The following is a 21,731-nucleotide window of genomic DNA, read 5'->3' on the forward strand; positions in this document are numbered from 1 at the left end:
CCACTCAAACTCTTAGTTTCGCTGCAGCACTCGCATGCTCACACACAAGATATGCAAAGAAACCTCCCGCCAATAGTGAATGGGGACCTGGCAACCCTACCTCATACTGTACCACTTGGGACTGCCGTTGGGGAAGTGCAGATTGGGAATACCCCTGTCCTTCAACAGTGGTGGACTGTCAGGTCCTTCAAAATTTGTAGCAAAAGGTGCACAACCATGCCAGGGTCGACCGCCAGTTTTAGTCACAGCCATTTCACACCAGTAAAAGGAAAAGCTTGCAACTGTCAGTTAAACTTATATGTAATTATTGAAAGTTTTCATTTATCATATTGCAGCTGATGAACATTTCTACTTACCCATTAAAGAAATCTTTCAAAGTACTTAGAGAGGACAAAGATGTGAAATTATCAGACATTGTGAACTTTTAAAAGAAAGAAACAGAAATTTTGGAGAAATTATAAATTATGAAACATTCGCTTTCTTATCAAACCTAAACTTATTTTACTGTTTGAACAGCTGAAAATGCATAATCTATAACTTAGCTAGCATAAGCAATTGAACTTTTGACATGTTTATGGAATTTAGAAGTATAAAATGCCTCCATTTTCTACGTACAGAATTGCAAGCATGCCCATTACTTCTGAGAACAAGAGCTTAGCATATATATCTTATTTTTTGGCACCTGAGAAGTAGGGGGGGAAATGAAGTTGAAAATTGAAAATAAACGGTATTATTTCCACGGAAGCTGTCTCATAAAGTCTACATATCATTTGGATATTGAGTTGCAACACTGAAACTATTGAACTGTTCAGTAGTGTGTGATAATCATTCACATTATAGCATATTAATTTCAGACAAAATTAATCAATTTAAACAATATCTGCTTGAATATCTGTCTACAAGTATACACAGGAATTGCATTATCTAATATTTACATTAAAATTCATACAGCATGCTCTGAGTAACACTTTTTCTTAAAAAGCACTCATCTCAAAAGAGAGATTATTTCACGTGAATTGTTTTTTGTTTTGTTTTTTAATTTCCAGAAATTCCTAACATTTTTTTTTCAATTGGAATTTTTTTTTGAAGTCTTTCATTTCTTCCAGAAAGAAGATAGCACAGTAGACATTTGCACATCCATAGTGTTACCGCTTTACTCACAGGAAGAGGCAAGAAAGGGGGTGATGATTGCCATCCCTGACCATGTTCTTTTCTCTTTGCAGGTCCGCTTAGAGTGGCCAACAGACCTCGCTGTCAATCCAGTGGACAATTCATTGTACGTCCTGGACAATAACATCGTACTTCAAATTTCTCAAAATAGGAGAGTGCGAATTATTGCAGGTCGCCCTATTCACTGCCAGGTGCCAGGCATCGACCATGTTTTGGTCAGCAAAGTGGCAATTCACTCCACACTTGAGTCTGCCAGAGCCATCAGTGTGTCTCACAGTGGAGTGCTGTACATTGCCGAGACTGATGAAAGAAAGATCAACCGAATACAACAGGTCACGACCAACGGTGAAATCTCTATCATTGCTGGAGCCCCGACAGACTGCGATTGTAAAATTGACCCCAATTGTGACTGTTTCTCAGGTACTTATTTCTTTCCACGGTATTGTTTGTCAAGGGTTGCATTTTTGTTTCCAGTGAGATGCCTCTGGGACATAGGTGACGCTAGAAAAAAATCGGTTTGGGGGAACAAATGGACAGTGAAGACCATTATTCGGGGTAGGGTTGCCAGCCTCCAGGTACTAGCTGGAGATCTCCTGCTATTACAACTGATCTCCAGCCAACAGAGATCAGTTCCCCTGGATAAAATGGCCGCTTTGGCAATTGGACTCTATGGCATTGAAGTCCCTCCTCTCCCCAAACCCCACCCTCCTCAGGCTCTGCCCCAAAAATCTCCCGCCGGTGGCGAAGCGGGACCTGGCAACCCTAATTAGGGGATCAAAGATATTTTTCTGTGCATAGTAAATACATACTTCATAGAATGGTGGTGAAGTTTTGATCCACACTGTAGAACCCTGTTAAAATGTACCTGGAAGCTGGGGGAATGAAGCAGGGAATATGTTGAGGGAATATCCTGCTACTTCTTGCTACAAATCAGAACTATCCCTGCTCTTGAAGTTTATAAGGAGGTGATAAAGGTTATGCCTCTTGATTGTTCCCAGCATCTGTGCATGGAACTTCAAGTTAGCTATCTTGGTTAATATCCATCAATGGTTCTGTTCCCTGTGAATCTGTGTAATCCTTTTTAAGGCATTTAAGCAAGTTGCTCTCTCTCTCTCTCTTGTGCTACTGAATTGTACAAAATTAATTGTATGCTGCGTGGAGAAGTGCTTGCTTTTGTCTATTCTGAATGTACTCCAAGTCATCTTTATCGGGTTTCTGCTTTAAAAGGCTATCTTGTGAACTTTTAAAAAAACAGTAGGTTTAGGCAGCAATCTTTGAACCAATGATTCTTAATTATTAGGGAGCATAATTGCACATCAGATATGAAGTAAGGAAGAGAGCATAGAAGCAACTGGTTCATTATTGAGGTTTTAGACAAGATATCAAATCCAGCCGCAAGAGGAAAGAGCAGAATGAGTTGTAAGTCAGAGAAAGAGAGAGAGCCTTGCAGGAGTGTAAAATCACCTTGTTCAGACACCTTAGAGGATCGTTGAAGAATCATTTGGCATAAAATAAGATTTCTGCAAATAGGTTATCCTAGTAACAGAAGTGTTTTGAGATATACCAAATGAGCGTGATGCAGATGATCCAACTGGGTAGAAACGTATGTGCGAAGTGGGGGTGGGGTTGGTTTTAGAACCACACCTGCTGGCTTAGTCCCCAATCCCCCATGCACTGATCATAACTTTGACTTGGGGGCTTTGCATATTGGCTCACAGGCAGCCCAATCCTGAAGGGGGGGCAGTTCCATGGCAGCCGGGAGCAGCACATCCACGCTGCCTCCTCCAAGGCTTCCCGGCCAACGCGGAGGGAAAAAGAGACCTAAAAAATTAAAAAGATGGGGAAATCCCCCATTGCTGACAACAGGGCTGTATCACCGAAAAAGGTGCTGCAGCCCCTCTGCCACTCAAGGGGGTGTTCCCGGGGTGACAGTCCTGTGGAAGCTGCCTAAAGGCAGCTCCACCCCTAGGAATGCCCCCCCCCCCATGATGGCACGGGCTTTCCCTTCCGGAAAAGCCCTGCCAGCATGGCTGTGCTGGCGTAGATGCCACCGTATTTGTCCCTGCACCAGCGTAGATGCTACCTTATCACGAGTTTCCCCCATCCCTTAGGAATGGGCTCATAATGTGATTCATTACTGCTAAAACAAAGGGTAAAGATTACACATTCAGAGCCTGCACATGTTCTACCTACACTTAATTCGGAACCTCTCTGTGCCTTGTTCAGAAGTTATGATCAGTGCATGGAAAAGAAGCCAAGGAAGCAAGACTCGCCTCGTTTCATCCCTCATGTACGGTTTTACCCAGTTTGGCATCTATACAGGACTCCAGACTACATTCATCTGAGGCTTGCATCAGCCTTGTGTCTTCCCTTTTTTCCTTCCAAATGACAAACTAAGGCATTAATTTAACACAAGCTGTTCATCACCGAACACTGGCTGGTGAATGGTGTATGATGTATCTCACGGCACATAGATGACCTCAGACTTTACATCAGAATAGGGACAATTAAAATCGTTGAGTATGGGATGATTAATTATACCAACCATGGCCATAATTTGCTATGTGTGTCATTTGGAAAGGTCCGCCTAGACACAAGTGTTGTGGTAACTGAGCACAACTTTAAAGGTCTGTTGCCATATTATGCTGACTATGTAGATTCAAACGTTGCAGCCTCCCAGTAGAATGTGGCATATGATCCTATGGTGTGTATACTACCAGTAGAACTGGTGGGGCAGAAGTCCAGGGCTACAGATCATGGGTTGAGCAAGATTGCTAACCTCCAGGTGGGGCCTGGAGATCTGGAATTACAGCTGATCTCCAGATGAAAGATAGCAGTCCCCATGGAGAAAATGGCTGGATTGGAGGCTAGACTCTATGGAATTGTACCCCAATTAGGTCCCTCCCCTTCCCAAACCCCACCCTCCCCAGGCTGCACTCCCAGATCTCCAGGGATTTCCTAACCCAGAGCTGGCAACCCTGCCCCTAAGACTGGCTCTAGCTTCCATACCCAGACAGGACCTGTCCTTGCTCTTCTGGCTCTATTGATTCATTCGCTCATGCCCTCTTGGAATGCCGCTTTTATGAGGAACTTCGATCACATTATATCTCCCCCCTTTTAACATATAAATCTAATGCCTCTGTGTCTGGCATAATGCCTTTTTTACTAAGTGACAGGTATCCCAAGGCTACATTGTCAGTGGCAAGATTTGTTTCAGTCCTTATACCCATCAAACATTAGATATGTGCTGCTCAAGATCAATGGATCAAGGAGCTTCTAAGGGATAAAGGAAGGCTCTAGCTTAGCTTTGCAAATATTTTATTATTTATTGTATTTACTTTATTGATATCCTACTTTTCTCCCCAGTGGGGACCCAAAGCAGCTTATATTGTTCTCCTTTACTCTATTTTATCCTCACAACAACCCTGTGAGGTAGGTTAGGCTGAAAATACATGACTGGCCCAAGGTCACCCAGCAAGTTTCCATGGCAGAGTAGGGATTCGAACCTGAGTTTCCCAGATCCTAGTCCAACACTTTAACCACTACACCAGGATGGCTCTCATAACATAAGATGCCCCCATGACCTACCTAACTACAACAGTTAATTCCACTGGCAACATGTGGTTTATGCATACAGCCTTAAAATGCAAGACGCTTTGGATTTTATGAGTAGATGTTGATTAAAGAAAGTATTGCATGTTTTGCCTGTATGGCAAAACTGGCAAGGAAAACATTTTTGGCTCTAACCTTTTTTTCACAGGCATATTGAAATATGATAGCTTTGCCTGCCAGAAGGGTTCTCGATTTAACACAAATGGTGTAACTGTATCTCATTATTTAATCGTCAGTTACATTCATTCAGAATGGCAGTTGTTTATAATAATGGGATATAAATCCATATTGGTTTATTGATTGTCTTACCCCCCCCCCCCCAAAAAAAAAAGATATGCTGGAGATAGAATATGGCTGTTCATTCTTTGCCAGGCTAAAATATAGAAAGTATTACTAAAGGCGTTGTATTTTGCTTTTCCAGGTGATGGTGGGTATGCCAAAGATGCAAAGCTGAAAGCTCCGTCTTCGCTAGCGGTATCTCCCGACGGCACCTTGTACATAGCTGACCTTGGCAACATCCGCATCCGTGCAGTCAGTCGAAATAAGGCTCATCTCAATGACATGAATATTTATGAGATTGCATCCCCAGCAGACCAGGAACTGTATCAGTTCACTAGCAATGGGACTCACCTGCACACACTCAATCTAATTACAAGGGACTACATGTACAATTTCACATACAACGGGGAAGGTGAACTCGGCACCATTACCAACAGCAATGGGAATTCAGTTCACATTCGCAGAGATGCCAGCGGCTTACCCCTGTGGCTGGTGATGCCAGGGGGCCAGGTATACTGGCTGACCATAAGTAGCAATGGTATTCTCAAAAGGGTCTATGCCCAAGGCTACAACTTAGCTTTAATGACATATCCTGGCAACACGGGTCTTCTTGCAACCAAAAGTAATGAGTATGGATGGACAACGGTTTATGAGTAAGTTATCCTGAAATAGTCTTACTAATAATTTAACCGATGTTTTTAATTTTATTTGTAAGCCACCTTGGCTGCTTTTGCAAAAAAAAGTAGCATCTGTCCAGTATGTTTTTATTTTGCCGATTCTAACAGGAGCTCAGATAATACACATGGTTTCATCCCCAGGCAAGTTAAGGGCCCAATGACAGGCCCCAGGTCACCCACCAAGCTTCATGGCACAGTGGCAATTTGAACCTGAATCTCCTAGGCTGCAGTCCAGGGGTCCCCAACCTTTTTGAGCCTACAGAACTCTCAGTGGCTGTTGGGGGTTGCCAAGCCTCGGTTTCTGGAAAAGCACAGATATGAGGGGGGAGGAATTGAGCGAGAGGCTGAAAAAGCCCTAGAAACAGTCCTTCCCCCCTCCTCACTTATGTCCCCTGATGGAGGGAGGACTCACCAGAGACAGGTCCAGCGGTGATTACTGGAAACACGCTGCCTACAGAACTTGGCCTGGCCTGGAGGTAGCTACGACACAACTCAGCCTAGCCTGGCTCAGCCCAGCACCAGCCACTGCACAGCTGGGCCCGGCCACCACGCAGCCCAGCCAGACGTTTCCCAAGGAGAAGCTGTCAAGTAGGAAGGGAGGGAAAACAGAAAACATGGGGGCGGATAAAGGTAGGTTAGTTGGTTGGTGGGAGATAGGCCCATTGATGGCAGCCACCATGTGACTGGTCCCAGCACTAGCAGCGACCTCCACAAAACTGGGCCTGGTCTGACATTGTAGGTTACCATGCAACTGGCCCTGCACTTAGGGTTGCCAACCTCCAGGTGATGGCTGGAGATCTCCTGCTATTACAACTCATCTCCAGAAATCAGTTCCCCTAGAGAAAATGGCCGCTTTGGCAATTAGACTCTATGAATAGGGTTGCCAGGTGAGTGATTTCTGTGGGCCATTGCCTGCCAATCCACTTAGCTGCTCTGGAACGGCGATTGAGTGCGTGCACGGCTGCCCCAGCCCCGCCCCCTAAAACCTCCAGCCGATTGAGAGGGGGGATCTGGAAACCCTATCTATGGCATTGAAGTCCCTCCCCTCTCCAAACCCCGCCCTCCTCAGACTCCACCCCCAAAATCTGCAGGTATTCCGCAACCCAGAGCTGGCAACCCTACCTGCACTGGCAGTCACCACACAACTCAGCCAGACTTTTCCCAGGGAGAGGAGTATGGAAGGGTGGAAAGCTGGCGAGCGGGAGGGAAGATAAAGGTAGGCTGGCTGGCGGGTGGGAAGGAGAAAAAGAAACAGGGAAAGGGAAGTGTATGGGGGTGGCTGCCAAGGAAGGAAAAGAGGAAATAGTGGGGGAGAGGGATACTGGAGAAAATGAGATGCCCCCTGCGAGTCCTCGCACATCCCCCAATTCTTCATCCTGAAGACCCACAATACGGTGCAGCAAGAGGTTGGAATGCTTCAGGCAGGGCAGTATATCCTGAAATTATTAAGTCAGGTGTGGTCTGTTTCTGGGTTTGTTTAATTAAGGCTGTACATTTTAATCAGTTTTGGATGATAGATTAATGAACTAAAGCTTTAGTTAGTGGAAGCCAGTTGCTTTCGCTGATTAACTGAGGGCAGTCGATGGATGATGGATTAAGAGTTAAGGTTACTTTTTTAAAAAATCTTTCTCTTTTTAAAAAAGTTCTAGTCCTTATTATGCAAAGATATGCTTGAAAGTCTATGGGCAATTCCTGTTCCAATCTCAGAAGCCATAGAAGTGGCTGATAAAGATTGACAGTGCTTGTGGGTGTGGCTTCTATATCCTTGGTCTTCCCCATACACACACACACAACCAACAAAACTGGAATGTTGTGCAAAATAGTGCAAATTATAGAATAAGTAATGCAGAATAAGAGGAAGTTATGTAAATTGTTTCAGTGTGTATAATTTACACAGGTTACATGTTGCAGCTTTTCTTGGCACATAATTTTTGGCTGCTTGGGTGCAGAATGTTAATTTTGGTGCAGACTATTCATGAACACATGAATACATGAAGGTGCCTTATACTGAATCAGACCCTTCGTCCATCAAAGTCAATCTTGTCTAAGGCTGGCAGCGGCTCTCCAGGGTCTCAGGCAGGGGTCTTTCACATCACCTACCTGCCTAGTCCCTTTAACTGGAGATGCCGGGGATTGAACCTGGGACCTTCTGCATGCCAAGCAGATGCTCTACCTTAGCCACAGCCCCTCATAGGGAATGAAAAGTGAAAGATCATTAAAGACAGCCTTTTCCTTCAAACATGGTAAATTTTGTTCATGAAACTGAAAATGTATTCTTCTTTCAGTATGCCCAGAAAGACATCTTTAGGTTTTAGCAGCATTCAAATATATTTATTAGATTATGCAATCGATTAAAAAGCAAATCAGCTAAAAACACTTCATACTATTGAACTTTAGATAAGACAGATGAAGTATGAAAGGTCACCAGGGTGTGTAGCTAAGAGGAGCTAGTGAGTGTATCCTGCCTACTTGGCACACTGTTTCACCCCACCTAAAATTTTTTTTGAAAAGAGCTCTTAATTTGTGACGTGGCAGTTTTGCATTTAATGAACAGGAGCTTGTTTTTTGAGTATGTTTCCACTACAAGAAACCATCCATTTAAATGGCAATGACTAGTAATGTGGCAAGGTACTTAAAAAGGGTAAGGGGAAATGTAAAGATTTCCATTTTTTTTTCTAGTCTAGGGTCAAAACCCTCCCCATCCAAACTGTTCAGGAACTGGACTCTCTAAGCCATAATGTTACAGTGCCCTCAGCCCTTGCAAATTGGCTGGGCAGGGTCTGTCCCTAACTGGAAATGTTGCAGCCCCACCTAGTGAGAAAGGATGGCTATAGCCCTAAATGTCACCATACAGATGTCGCAAATAGACATCACAGGGCTGCATCCACACACCATTGGATATTACACCATACCAATCATTCGCAACTGAATTGCTTGGTCCACACTGGAAAATCCAGTTGTGAATGGCTGCTATAGCACAGCAATAGAGTACAATGCAGCAATGGGTAAATGGCAGCCCAGGATAGCCTCTTGGAGAAGAGACCCCAGATTACTTAAATGATTGAATTATTTTACTTACTTACTTAAAGTGTTCTCATCCCACATTTTGGGCCCATTCAGGCCCACAGATGTTTGAAAATCTATTTCAGACAACACAAAACATAGTCAATTTCTACCCCCCCAAAAAAAATTTTTTTAAGAATCTGCACAATGAATCAATATAAAAGGCAAAAAGAAAGAAAAGGATGCCACAGTTCACAACACAAACAGAAGCTCAACATCAGCTTAACCCCAATGCGGTCTGCAATGTAATTCTTTGACCAAACAGAGCTTAACAACCTCTTTGGGGAAAGAATATAGGGAAGGGCAGTAGCTCAGTGGTAGAGCATCTGCTTGGCATGCAGAAGGTCCCAGGTTCAATCCCCGGCATCTCCAGTTAAAGTAACTAGGCAAGTCGGTGATGTGAAAGACCCCTGCCTGAGACCCTGGAGAGCCGCTGCCGGTCTGAGTAGACAATACTGACTTTGATGGACCAAGGGTCTGATTTAGTATAAGGCAGCTTCATGTGTTCATGTGTGCCTTTGGCACCTCCACCAAGAAGGCCCTGTTTCATGTGATCCCCCTCCTACTTTTGATACTGGGTGGGGACAAGGAGCTGGTCCTCCCCTGATGACCTGAACATATTTGCAAGTCCATGTGGATTTGCCACCTGCCAATGTTTAAATTTTGCATGGTCTGTAAAACATCAGCAAAAGTACTATCCAGTGTATGGTTAAACCTGCTCTGAATGATTGTCCCTGCCAACTTCCTTTTTTATGTGAAAGGAGTGTTAATCAACACAGTTGCTCACATGGGTTGAACTGATCTGTGTAGTTGGAACTTTCAGAAGATGGGTCATTCTGTCAGTAAGCCAAAGACTGGCCTTGAGGACCGTGAGTGAGACGTAGCCCAAAAAAGTGAAAATAGGTGAGATAAGCCCTCAGATGGGCCAGAGTTCTAACTCATCCTGCCAGCCTCTCTCAGTGCTATGGGGTTTATAGCTCTCAGGTAGGGTTGCCAACTCCAGGTTGGGAAATTCCTGGAGTTTTGGGGGGTAGATCCCATGCACCTACCTTTGGCTGGATCTCCTCACAGCCCAAGTAGAAAAAACGTGCATAGCCAGTCAGCTGGATTCCCTCCTAAGAAGACATAGAGGGGCCCCATTTTTCCATTATTATCTGCTGTGCTATTCTCACCCTGGACAACTGTGAAATGGAAGGGATAATCCATGTATAGCCAAGGCCCTCAAGGTGGGATGCAGTGTGTACACACAGCCATGGGAGCAAAGTCTGGATCATGCACATGATTGCTGAAGTATTTTGAGCATTTAAACATCTTCAAGGGATAAAATGTTAACAGGAAAATACGGAATTGATTATTCAGTAGCTTCTTTTCATTTTTCTTTCCTGGACACAGAGTGACCTCTTGTGGTTTCTGTGATGCATTGCATCAAAGTACATTAAAGCACCAAATCTCATAAAAATCTCTATACTGTGTACTACTAGACTCACCGATCAGTGAATTCGGTCCAGATTGGTTGCTTGGTTCTTTCTTTCCATTATTGATATGCCACCATTACAACAACTTGCCCAAGGGTGAGTTTAAAGCAAAGCATTACTAATAAAATCATATTTAAAGAGCAATGGCGGCATTTTAAAATCATGTAAACATGAGTAGAAGCAAAACAGAGGAGAGATTAGAGCAAGAGTCCTGTAGCACCTTAAAGACTAACAAAAGTTTTGGCAGGGTGTGAGCTTTTGTGAGAGAGGAGAGGTTGGTTCAGAGGTGCAGTAAACTGAACAGACTTCAGTAAACAGTAGAGGTAATAAGAAAGGTACGCTTGTGAGCTTCCCTGGGGGTGGGAGTTGTGTGACTTAGGTGACACTATTGAGGAGGTCCCGCTCAAACTAGAGTTGAACCAGAATGTCCTTTTTAGTTTCTGGTTGCTTTCACGTGTTATTAATGCCCTTGCTTTTGGCTCGCCTCATGTTCTTTGCTGTCTTTCCTGGTTCTTGTATTTCTTTCTATGCTGTTTGAACTTAAACCTGCTTTTTTTACTCTTTTTAATAAGATATACGCTCTTTATATGCTTTTGATAAAAAAAATGACATTGAACAAGGTTTTAACTTTAACAGGGAGAGTTCAGCACGAGGAAAGACTAACTGGTGCAAAAATTAAGGCTTGCAGGGCCATGTCTCACCAGGGCAAACAAAATTGAAATGAAGACATTTGAATTGCATCCAACAGTGTTTCAAATTCGGTCTCATCTTGATCTCCGTCAGATCTTATCTCACAAAAGGAAGGGATGAGGGAAGCAGCCTCAGGTCTTTTGGATGCACAAGGAGGTTTTTGTTGGCAGCACTTCCTAAGGTCTCTTTGGCCCAGGTCATGTAGGGTTTTAAAGTAATCATCAGTACTGAATTCAGCCCAGAAGCAAACAAGGGGTAACACAAACACCCCCAGAACAGAAGCGGACTGTTCTTGCTGCCCAGTTAGTGATGCAGCAAAGCATTCTGCACCACTTGAAGCTTTAAGGTCATTTTCAAAGGCAGCTCCCCACACGGTGCATCTGGTAATCCAGCCTAGAACAAGAAGAGTTGCTTTTTTCTACTCTGCTTTTTCTCTGCCTTTAAGAAGCCTCAAAGTGACTTACAATTGCCTTGCCTTCCCCTCCCCACAAGAAGAAGAAGAGTCGGTTTTTATATGCCGACTTTCTCTACCACTTAAGGAAGAATCAAACCACCTTACAATTGCTTTCCCTCCCCACAACAGACACCTTATGAGGTAGGTGAGGCTGAGAGAGCTCTAAGAGAGCTGTGACTAGCCCAAGGTCACCTAGCTGGCTTCCTTGTGAGATTATTGGTGCTGAGAGAGTTTGGAGAGAAATGTGACTAGACCAAGGTCACCCAGAAGGCTTCATGTGTAGGAGTAGAGTTGCCAGGTCCCTCTTTGCCACCGGTGGGAGGTTTTTGGGGTGGAGCCTGAGGAGGGTGGGGTTTAGGGAGGGGTGGGACTTCAATGCCATAGAGTTCAATTGCCAAATCAGCCATTTTCTCCAGATGAATTGATCTCTATTGACTGGAGATCACTTATAATAGCAGGAGATCTCCAGCTAGTACCTGGAGGTTGGCAACCCTATGTAGGAGTGGGGAAACCAACTTGGTTCTCCAGATTGGAGTCTGCCGCTCATATGGAGGAGTGGGGATTCAGTTTTCCAGATTAGAATCTACCTCTCTTAACCAATACACCACGCTGGCTCTGAGGTTACCAGACTCAGAATAAATATGGTGTGAATACCAGACCTTGAGGAGGGCTTGCAGGAGACTATAGAGATAAATTTTATTTGGAGTTACCATCTCACCAGCTGGTCCTTCAAGAGCAAGACAGTGGCCCAAAAACACCCCTGAACTGTGAAGCCAGTACTATTCTATCTACCTCCAGAAGGATCTGTCAACAGTCATCACTTCTGACCCGTCTGAATTAAACTGGATTAAATTAAACTGGGTTTCCCAAGTCCTGCAGCATCCCACAGGGAATTCAGTGGAACTCCCCCAATTAGATAAAAAGGGGAAAAAAAGATATGGGTGTTATTAGCATACTGATGGCCCAATACTACAAACGGTATCACTCAATAACTGCATATACATATTGAACAGCATTGGGGACAAGACACAGCTTTTCAGGGTGTTGAATCCACCTTTTAATCATCCATCTAGGTATGAGAGAAACTTCTAAAGTGCTGTCTCTGCCCCCCCCCTCCCAAAACCAACCAGGTAATTTGAAAGAAAACCTGCAAGGTGCAGAGGACCCAAGAGAGTCATCCTCCTCCTGTGTGGTGTAGTGGTTAAGAGTGGTGGTTTGGAGCGGTGGACTCTGATCTGGAGAACCAGGTTTAATTCCCCACTCTTACACGTGAAGCCAGCTGGTGGACCTTGGACTAGTCACACTCTCTCAGCCCCATCTACCTCACAGGGTAGGGGTGAAGGGAAGGGAAAGTGATTGTAAGCCGGTTAGATTCTCCCTTAAGTGGTAGAGAAAGTTGGCAGATAAAAACCAACTCTTCTTCTTCTCCTGTCTACCACTGGATGCAGATTATCTACCAAGCCACTAGGGCAGTTTCCATCCTGAACCCAAACTGCCTCCAAGAGTTCCTGGAACGAGTCAACCAGCATCCACTCAGTCACCTAGCCAATATATAGCAAAGTATGAAGCTCATTATCAACTGTATTAATCCAGAAGATCTAAAAACTCACAAATCAGAATGAAAAGAACCACAGTCAACAACCATGCAGCCTTTGGGATAATTAAATGTTACACTAATCCCCTTTTGTTTGCGTAACATCGGCATTCAATATTTAAAATGTATGTCCAACGTGTTGCGTTTTCTATTGTGTGTGTGTGTGTGTGTGTGACTGATCTTCTATAATGGTTTATTTTACCAGGTATGACTCAGACGGCCATTTAACCAATGTGACATTTCCAACCGGCGAAGTCAGCAGTTTCCATAGCGATGTCGAAAAACTGATGAGAGTTGAATTCGACACTTCGAATAGGGAAAATGTGATCACGGCTACAAACTTTTCTGCTACCTCTACTATTTACACACTAAAGCAAGGTAGCTGAAAGTACATCTGTCTTTGCGGTATTTGAAAGTCTGATCTCTTGCAGTTTTTATGTTTGCTGAATGTATTTAGCGGAGCTCTGCCCATCTGTTTTCTATGCCGTTTAATGCTAGTTCCTACTTGATTATTGTAAAGCTGATAAGAATGAACCGATCAGTCAGATTTTAAGTGATGGGATTGCATCCAGTCATGAGAGTCTCCAAGATCCCAAGCTGTTACTTTTATTTTAACGTTGGGCACCATCCATCCAAAGTTAAGCATTTATTGGTCTCGTTGATCTTAATGGGAGGGAATTAAGCACACAAGCTATCACTACAATCAGTCTCCGCGGCTATTTCCGTCACCGTCTGGAAGTGTTAATCTGGGCGCGTCGGAATGCTTGGAGGATCGGTCACGCGTTACTGGAAAGCGGTGCCTGTTTACGCAGGAAACACGCGTGCAATCACTTTGGCAAATCCTAGTACCCGGCGGTGCATACTTTTGTTGCTTGTTTAATGTTGTTTCGTTGTTTATGTAGACGCATATAATTCCTTACAACGCTGGAAAAAATAAATACTTTTTTTTTAAAATTATTTTTATAACAAATGAAACAAACAAATACAATACTAAAAAGAAAATAAGAAAGAAATATAAAAGAGTATCAATTATATGCTCTGATTGTTACAATCAGTCTCCTTTCCAAAGAGTTGGAAGGTAGCCAGTGTGACACCAGTTTTTAAAGGGAGCCAGGGGATTTAGGAAATTACAAACTTATCAGTCAAGCATCTCCACCAGGGAGAAAGTGTAACACATTTGATGGAAAGTACAACGGATTTGGCCAGTGCATCTGTTCCCAGATTAGATCCTAGCCTAATGGATCCTAGCATAATGCTGGCACCCTGACCTGGATAGCCCAAGCTAGCCTGATCTCGTTTGATCTCAGAAACTAAGCAGGGTTGACCCCGGCAAGTATTTGGATGGGAGACCTCCAAAGAATACTGAGGTCATGACGCAGAGGCAGGCAATGGCAAATCACCTCCAAACATCTCTTGTCTTGAAAACCCTACCAGGGGACGCCATAAGTCAGATGTGACTTGATGGCAAAATAAATAAATAAATGCTGGTACAAGCTCTCGGTCAGCTTGCAATGCTATTGAAATGCCAGAAATGTCCACAGCTGTTACTGCACTCCCTTCTATGCCTGTTTTGGTCTGATGCCTAAAGCACAATACAGTGGGCCTCAGGCAAAACTCAAGGGAAGAAGGCATTCCAAAGGCAAGGCACCACTTGTAGTCAGTGCCAGCCTCAGGTAGCAGGGCTTGGGAAGAAGATATTATTGGGAGGGGTAAACAGTATGAGAGGAAGCGAGTGGTCGGGTATCCTGGCCCCAAGCTGTTCAGGGCTATATAGGTAAGAAGCAACACTTTGGACTTTGCCTGAAAACTGACGGGCTAGTTTGCATGCAGCTCCTGATGAGAGACTGGCTGTGACCCTTTTGGACCAAATGAAGTTTCTGAATGATTTTCAACAGCTGCCCCAAATAAAGCACAGTACAATCATCTAACCTGGATGTGATCAGAGCATAGATCACTGTGGCCAGATCGCACTTTTCAAGGAATGGCCGTAGCTGGTATTTCAGTTGAAGTTGCTATGTGCCAAGGAGGAGACTTGGGCCTCTACCTGTAGGGCAGGATCCAGCAGAACCCCCAAGGTTCTAACTTGCTCCTTCAGGCAACCCCCTCCAGGACAGGCTGTCCCCTCAGTCTTCAAGCAGCTTTGTCATTGACCAACAACTCCTCAGTCCTATCAGGATTGAGCTTCCGTTTATTGACCCTTATCCATTACATTTCCTTCTCCAGGCAGCTGTTCAGGACTTCCACAGACCCATATGGCCCAGCTGTTAAGGAGAAATACAGTCAGGTGTCATCCAAATATCCAGCTTCCCAGTGGTTTCACATAGATGTTAAACAGCATGGGAAACAAAATGGAGCCCAGAAGGTCCTCACAACATAAATACTGTGAGGCTGAGCACCTCTCCCCCAGCACCATTTTCTGGAACCAGCCAACTACTGAAGAGCAAAATCACCAAAGCACAGTGCCCCCTCCCAACCCCATTCCCAACCCAGCCATCCTCTCCCAAAGAATACCATGGTCAAAGATATCACAAGCCATCAAGATGTCCAGGAGATTGAACAGAGGAATGATTTCCTCTGTCATTCTCCCAGCAAAGATTGTCAGTTAGGGCAGTGAAGGTTGTTTCTGTCCCAAAGCAGGCCTGAATTTGGACTGAAATGGGTCTAGGTAATCTGTTGCCCCATGACCGCTTGAAGCTATGTAGCCACCACCTGCTCAAACACCTTGCCCTAGAATGGTACGTTTGCCACTGGGCAGTAATTATTTAGGTAATTTGGGTCCAGGGACACCTTCAGGATGGGTCTCACAACTGCTTCTTTCAAAGTGGTTAGAACTATACCCTCCCATGGAGATGTGTTTATTACTTCATGAACTTGCTCAACCAACCTGATCCAGCAAGATAATAAAACAAACATCAGTATAGTGATTACTGAAGATCAGGTCATCTTTGTGTAAAGCTGTCTTTGTCCGTGGCCATCACTACACCCTCTGGCAGCAAATTCCACATTTTAATCACTTGTTGTGTAAAGAAGTATTTTTTTTGTCTGTCCCGAATCTACTTCCCATCAGCCCCATTAGATGCCCTTGAGTTCAACTATTTTGGAAGACAGAGAAAAAGTTCTCCCCGTGTACTCTCTTGTTTATAATTTTATAAACATCCATCATGTACCCCCTTGGTCTTCTCTTTATAAAATGGAAGGTCCCAGATATCTGTTATTTCAGTATTAGCTAGTCACCATGATGATCTCAGCAGTACCCTAAAGTTTATACGTGTGAAGTATCCAAAAAACTAACCTTAAAGTTAACCTTTTGAAAAGCCTCTGGAAATGGAAGGCCTTTATTCAAGCTTCAGTGCATCTCTAATTCTTGTCAATACTGGGTTCCAGGTGTAATAAGATTTTTGTGTTATGAAAACACACAGGTGTCGGCAATGCCTGCAGCCTTCCAAACTACAGATCAATATAACCTTTCCACACATAACATTTGCTTCATAAAGCTAGAGAGCTGAACTCTCCCCTTCCTTGTTTTGTTATGGACAGACAACACTCAGAATATCTATCGGGTCAGCCCAGACGGTTCTCTGCGAGTCACCTTTGCCAGTGGAATGGAGGTCACTCTCAATACAGAGCCGCATATCCTGGCAGGTGTTGCCAATCCCACTTTAGGAAAATGCAACGTCTCTTTACCTGGGGAGCATAACTCCAACCTTATTGAGTGGAGGCAAAGGAAGGAACAGACCAAGGGCAGCATCTCTGCATTTGAGAGAAGGTTACGGGTAAGATTTCTTTCTTTCTTCCTCTTCTTCTTCTTCCTCTTCCTCCTCCTCTTCCTCCTCCTGTTCCTCTTCCTCCTTCTCCTCCTCCTCCTCTTGTGTAAAGTGCACAGTTTTTTTGCTTTTCAAAGCATCTTAATGTCCAGCTAGACAAGATGCCAGGAGATCAATGTCTGGATCATTGCAACATTTTTAAAGGCTAGTAGCAGCTCCTTGGGGGGTGGGGGGTTAACCATTTCTCAGTGGAAACCAACACCCTTGACTGTTAATAACTTTGGAAGGGAAAATGACCGTCACCCTATCTTTGCCTTCCCCCCCTTTCTTTATAAGATAACAATAGTGTGTGGGGGGGTTGGCTTTACCACGCAAAACTGTATAGTGATGGAAGGGTTAAAACACCTTCTCTTCCCCCCCTCACCCCCCATGTTTCAGCCCTGGTCTGAATTGGGCTCCTTGAAGCTGGTACTGGCCTTTGAAAAATGCTGGGAGACTCCTGTCAATGGATTTCCCAGCATCTTATCTAATTTAAGCCCTTCGAATCGTTTATTTTTAAAAATATTTATACCTCACCTTTCCTTTTGGCTCAAGTTTGAAGCCTTCTTCCAGTCTAAGGAGCCTTCCCCCAACTTAAGTGGTTCTTCCACTGACAGAAGAGCTACTTTTGGGGGGGAAAGCTACTTAGTGGACGGTTGGAGCCACCCCATTATTACTTCTAATAATATGTTGCAGCTTCCCTCAGCTGATGAGTTGTGCATTCACAGACAAGGAAGCTCGGGCAGGCCATGGCTTACACAGTTGCCTTCAATACTCCTCGTTTTGTAAACTATTAGGAAGATGAGCTGTCTCCCTGGAAATTTCAACAGGACATCCCTGCAAAGTGAGAAATTCTTCGTGTCAACGAGACCTCCCAGGCTTGCCTCACCATGGTTTCTGTTAGTCATGAGGAAAACTGAGCCAGTGTGTGCTGAGGGGCAAACAGAAGGTCTGATCCTTAAGCGAGGGCGGTGAGGAGTGTGTCTCCAGCAGTAGATGGGATCTGTTCGCACAATCTCTTCACACTTCCAGTTAAGCCTGTTGTAAATATGAACATGTGGGTCATTCCAATGTAGATTCTGGCTTGCATCCAAAGCCTTGCCTTCTTTTCATACCCGTTGTTATCCATGGTGGTTGTCTATTGCCCAGTGCTATTTCCCCGGCGTTAGGTCCTTTGTAATTCATTGAAAGATGCCGGGGTTGCAGGAATGGAAGGTCCTAGTGCTGGAGGAATGCGTTCCACAGAAAACTGCCTTTACCGTGGACAGGAGTGACACTAAAGCAAAGCTTAGGATCCATGGTTTTGTATGAGCATATTTGTTGAGTTACAATTTGTCTCTAACCAAAAAAAATTTTTGAACTGGCCAACCTAGATACGACAGTAGCCATGTCACGTGTGATAGTATAGAATTGCCCAGGCACGCACTAAAAGGGGAGGGGGTTTTAAACAGTCAAAGGAGAATGCAGCAGAATCTCCCTAGCAGGGCTGTCATGTTAGAAGAGAAATCAGACAGGTAAAAAGCTACGGGGAGGTGCTACAGAGAGCTGTGCTAAGGAGCGAAGTATGAAGGGGGTTCATGTCCACTCACTCATGTACCCCTTTCGCTTTTTAATCCGATCCTCATTCACCTCCTGGGGCGATTCCGTGTTTAAACGTTGATCTGCATCTGTAATGTCTATTTTGGCCCTTGGATTTGTATTTAACAGATCTCTTATGGCAGGTGGTCAGTATTCGTGTTTAATTAACAGACTTGTTTAAGGCTCAGAGCCATCAATAACTTGCTGGGGGAAAAATGCTTTAGGAAATCTGTTTTCCATTTGACAGAAATGCTCCTTTGGGAAACGGTGATCAGCACGGTGAATATTTAGCATCCAGCCTAATGATCTACCGGCAAGGAAGCGCTTCTGCAGTGATTATTATAAGGAAGTCAAAGCCTTTCAAATTTGATGAGAGGGGGAGGGATGCAATGTTGCATTCTGTCTCCAGCCTATGGTTGCCAACAGGCCTGGAGAAAAAGTCTTGTGCCTTTAATAAAAGCTTCAATGTGTGGAAATGGGCAACTGAAGCTTTTCATGGCGTGGAGGCAAATAACATCACCTGGTAAAAAGCATCCTATTAAGTCTCCGTTAAAGGGACATTACCTTTTTTCTCCCGACAGTTGGCAACCATACTCCAGCCCCCCTCTTTAAACAGGATCAAAAGAAATAAACCCTCTTTGATCTGGTTTCAAATGTGGGACTGTCAAGTAGCTGTCGGAGGAGCGTCTGACTGGATGCTTTATCCACAGCCACTCAGAAAAAGGGTGTGTTTGTAGAGATAAGTTCTGCTTTCAACATGGCGGGGGGGGCAGCTCACTGCCCCATGCCTCTCCCCCACCACCACCACCACCCTTTTAGGCCTTGAAAGAGCACTTTCCCTTACTCAGCCAGTAGGGTTGCCAGCTCTGGGATGGGAAATACCTGGAGATTTTGAGGGACGGCAGGATTTGGGGAGGGGTGGGGCCAAAGCTAAGTATAATGCCACAGAGTCCATCCTCCAAAACAGCCATTTTCTTCAGGGGAGCTGATCTTGGTCATCTGGAGATTTATTGTAATAGTGGGAGATCTCCAAGTGCCACCTGGAGGCTGGCAACCCTACAGCCCAGCCATTTTGTACCCATACAGCATGGCTGGCCTAAGAAATGGAAAGGGAAGGGGAAGGGGGAAATTCTAGGGGGGGTGCTGGTGTGATGGAAGGAAGGGGAAGAAGAGGGGCGGCAGAAACAGTGAGTGGACTGGGAATAACTGCTCCTTGTCTTTTCCTGCCCTTCTTCTGCTACTGCCATAGACATGGTACATTTTCACACTCTTATTAAGACACAGCCTATGTTTTGCTTCATTGCTGTGTCTTTCTCTGTGTTTGCTTCATTAGTTTTGAATGGTGAGAATCTTCTAACTCAGTATCAATGTACAGCTAATGTTACCCATGGGAGAAGTCATTCTTGTCTATGGAAATGCGCAGGGGGAGGTTGGGAATGATTTGCACAGAGTGCCTGGGGTCTTTTGCCAATGGTCAATCCTCTGAAGTACATTTTTTAGGATATTACTTGTCAGGGTTTCTGACCCACAACTTTTTCTCTCCTTTCCCCCCCAGTTTTACTAAGATGGAATACCTCAGGCTGGGCTGTAGCCTTTCAAGTTGTAGGTGGGGGCTTGTATAACTGATGTTCCTCCAGACAAAGAATTTCCCTGTGCACAGAAAAAGTAGCTTGACAGAGATAAAAGGTGTATCCTACCTTTCTCCCTTACTTGCAAGCTTTCTATGACTAAAGTTTTTTTTTAGGGGGGGATGTTTTTGTTTTGCGTGGTAGAGCATTCGATCTTGTGAGCCCCTTACCTGCAGTCTGAAGTGGTGCAGTCCAGACACAGATTAGGTGAGAACTTTTCTAGCCCTGACCCATTTGGGCCAGGCTAGCCTGATCTCATCAGATCTAGGAAGCTAAGCAGGGTTGGTTCTGGTTAGTACTTGGATGGGAGGCCACCAAGGAAGACCAGGGTTCCTCCGCAGAGGCAGGCAATGGCAAACTACCTCTGTTCATCTCTTGCCTTGAAAATCCCACTAGTGGTCCCCATAAATCAGCTGTGATTTAGTGGCACTTTCCACCACCTCCAAGGTTTTCCATGTGGCTGCATCTTCCATTTACGCAATGGAAGTAGAATGCCCCACCATCTTTGTTCATTTCTGCACCTGGTTGGCCACTGTGTGAACAGACTGCTGGACTTGATGGACCTTCGTTTGATCCAACATGGCCTTTCTAATGTTCTTATGTTCTTATCTTTGACTACCAGATCTGAGTGAAAGGTAAATCTATGTCCTAACCTTGGCAGTTTTCAAAAGGGTTACATTAGATGTTGACTGGCTTCTGGTTCAGTTTCAAAGTGCTAAATCAGAACGCTGATTTTCTAGGATTATGTCTTACATGGATAGAAGCGGTGGTAGAGGAAAGTGCCATCAAATCATAGCCAACTTAGGGCAACTCCATGTGGTTTTCAAGGCAAGAGATGAACAGAGGTGGTGTGCCATGGCCTGCCTCTGTCTCCCATCCAAGTACTAACCAGGCCCAACCCTACTTAGCTTCCAAGATCTGATGAAATCAAGCTAGCCTGGGCCATCCAGGTCAGAGCAATGAAAGCTGCACCCACTTGGAAAATCCATACATTGTGTAAATCACACAAGATGATAAGCATGAAGATTGAGTGCATCCTTGGGACCTGCATGCTCCCAATATATGTGGCTGGTAGACTTCTGCTTCCAATGAGCAGGCAGAATGTAATGTCTGCTGAGGCCTACAATTGTTCAGGAAAATTGTTGGGTTCTTGAGCCAAGACAACCTTTGTGACAGAGGCCCGGATTGGGATGCTGTGGAGAAGAACAGGAATCCCATCCATGTAGTTCCAGTGGTTTCTGATCCTGAAGCAGTATATATTGGGAACTATTTCAGCATAGAGGCAGTTACATGAAAATTGCACTGATAATGTTATATTAGGGAGCTGCTTTCTTATAGGTTTTACTTGGTTTGATTCCCACAGACTGAAACCTATAGTAATACATAAAGGTCATGGAAAAAGAGAAATACCAATTTCAGGTTAACTAATTTATTGGAAATGTGTTAGAATATAAAAGATACTATGTGTTTTATAGCCTGTGAAATATCTAATCCTTGCTTGATTTCTCACCTCCCCAATCTGCTATAAAAATAAAGTCAAAATCAAGTTTCTTTCATAGCAACATAAATCCTCTGGTTTTTTGTGATGAACCGTGCTACTGAGGCTACCCACTCGGGCAAATACATCAGCCATAGACTCCATCTCGGGGAGTCTGTTATGCAGCTGCATCACTCTGAAAAGTGTTTAAATGATGCATCCTCATTGTCT

At 44.3% G+C, this 21,731-nt stretch overlaps 1 protein-coding gene across 2 annotated transcripts in view; it reads left to right on the forward strand.

Annotated features, from left to right (window-relative positions):
- TENM1 (teneurin transmembrane protein 1) overlaps positions 1-21,731 on the forward strand; it is a 413,249-nt gene that overhangs the window by 360,006 nt on the left and 31,512 nt on the right. For both annotated transcript variants that reach the window (XM_056859258.1, XM_056859259.1), the window contains 4 exons: positions 1,224-1,590; positions 5,204-5,714; positions 13,220-13,392; positions 16,552-16,787. In XM_056859258.1, coding sequence (XP_056715236.1) covers positions 1,224-1,590; positions 5,204-5,714; positions 13,220-13,392; positions 16,552-16,787 — 1,287 coding nt within the window. The remainder of the gene's footprint in view (positions 1-1,223; positions 1,591-5,203; positions 5,715-13,219; positions 13,393-16,551; positions 16,788-21,731) is intronic.

This window comes from Euleptes europaea, chromosome 13 (genome assembly GCF_029931775.1).
Source record: "Euleptes europaea isolate rEulEur1 chromosome 13, rEulEur1.hap1, whole genome shotgun sequence".
NCBI lineage: Eukaryota > Metazoa > Chordata > Lepidosauria > Squamata > Sphaerodactylidae > Euleptes > Euleptes europaea.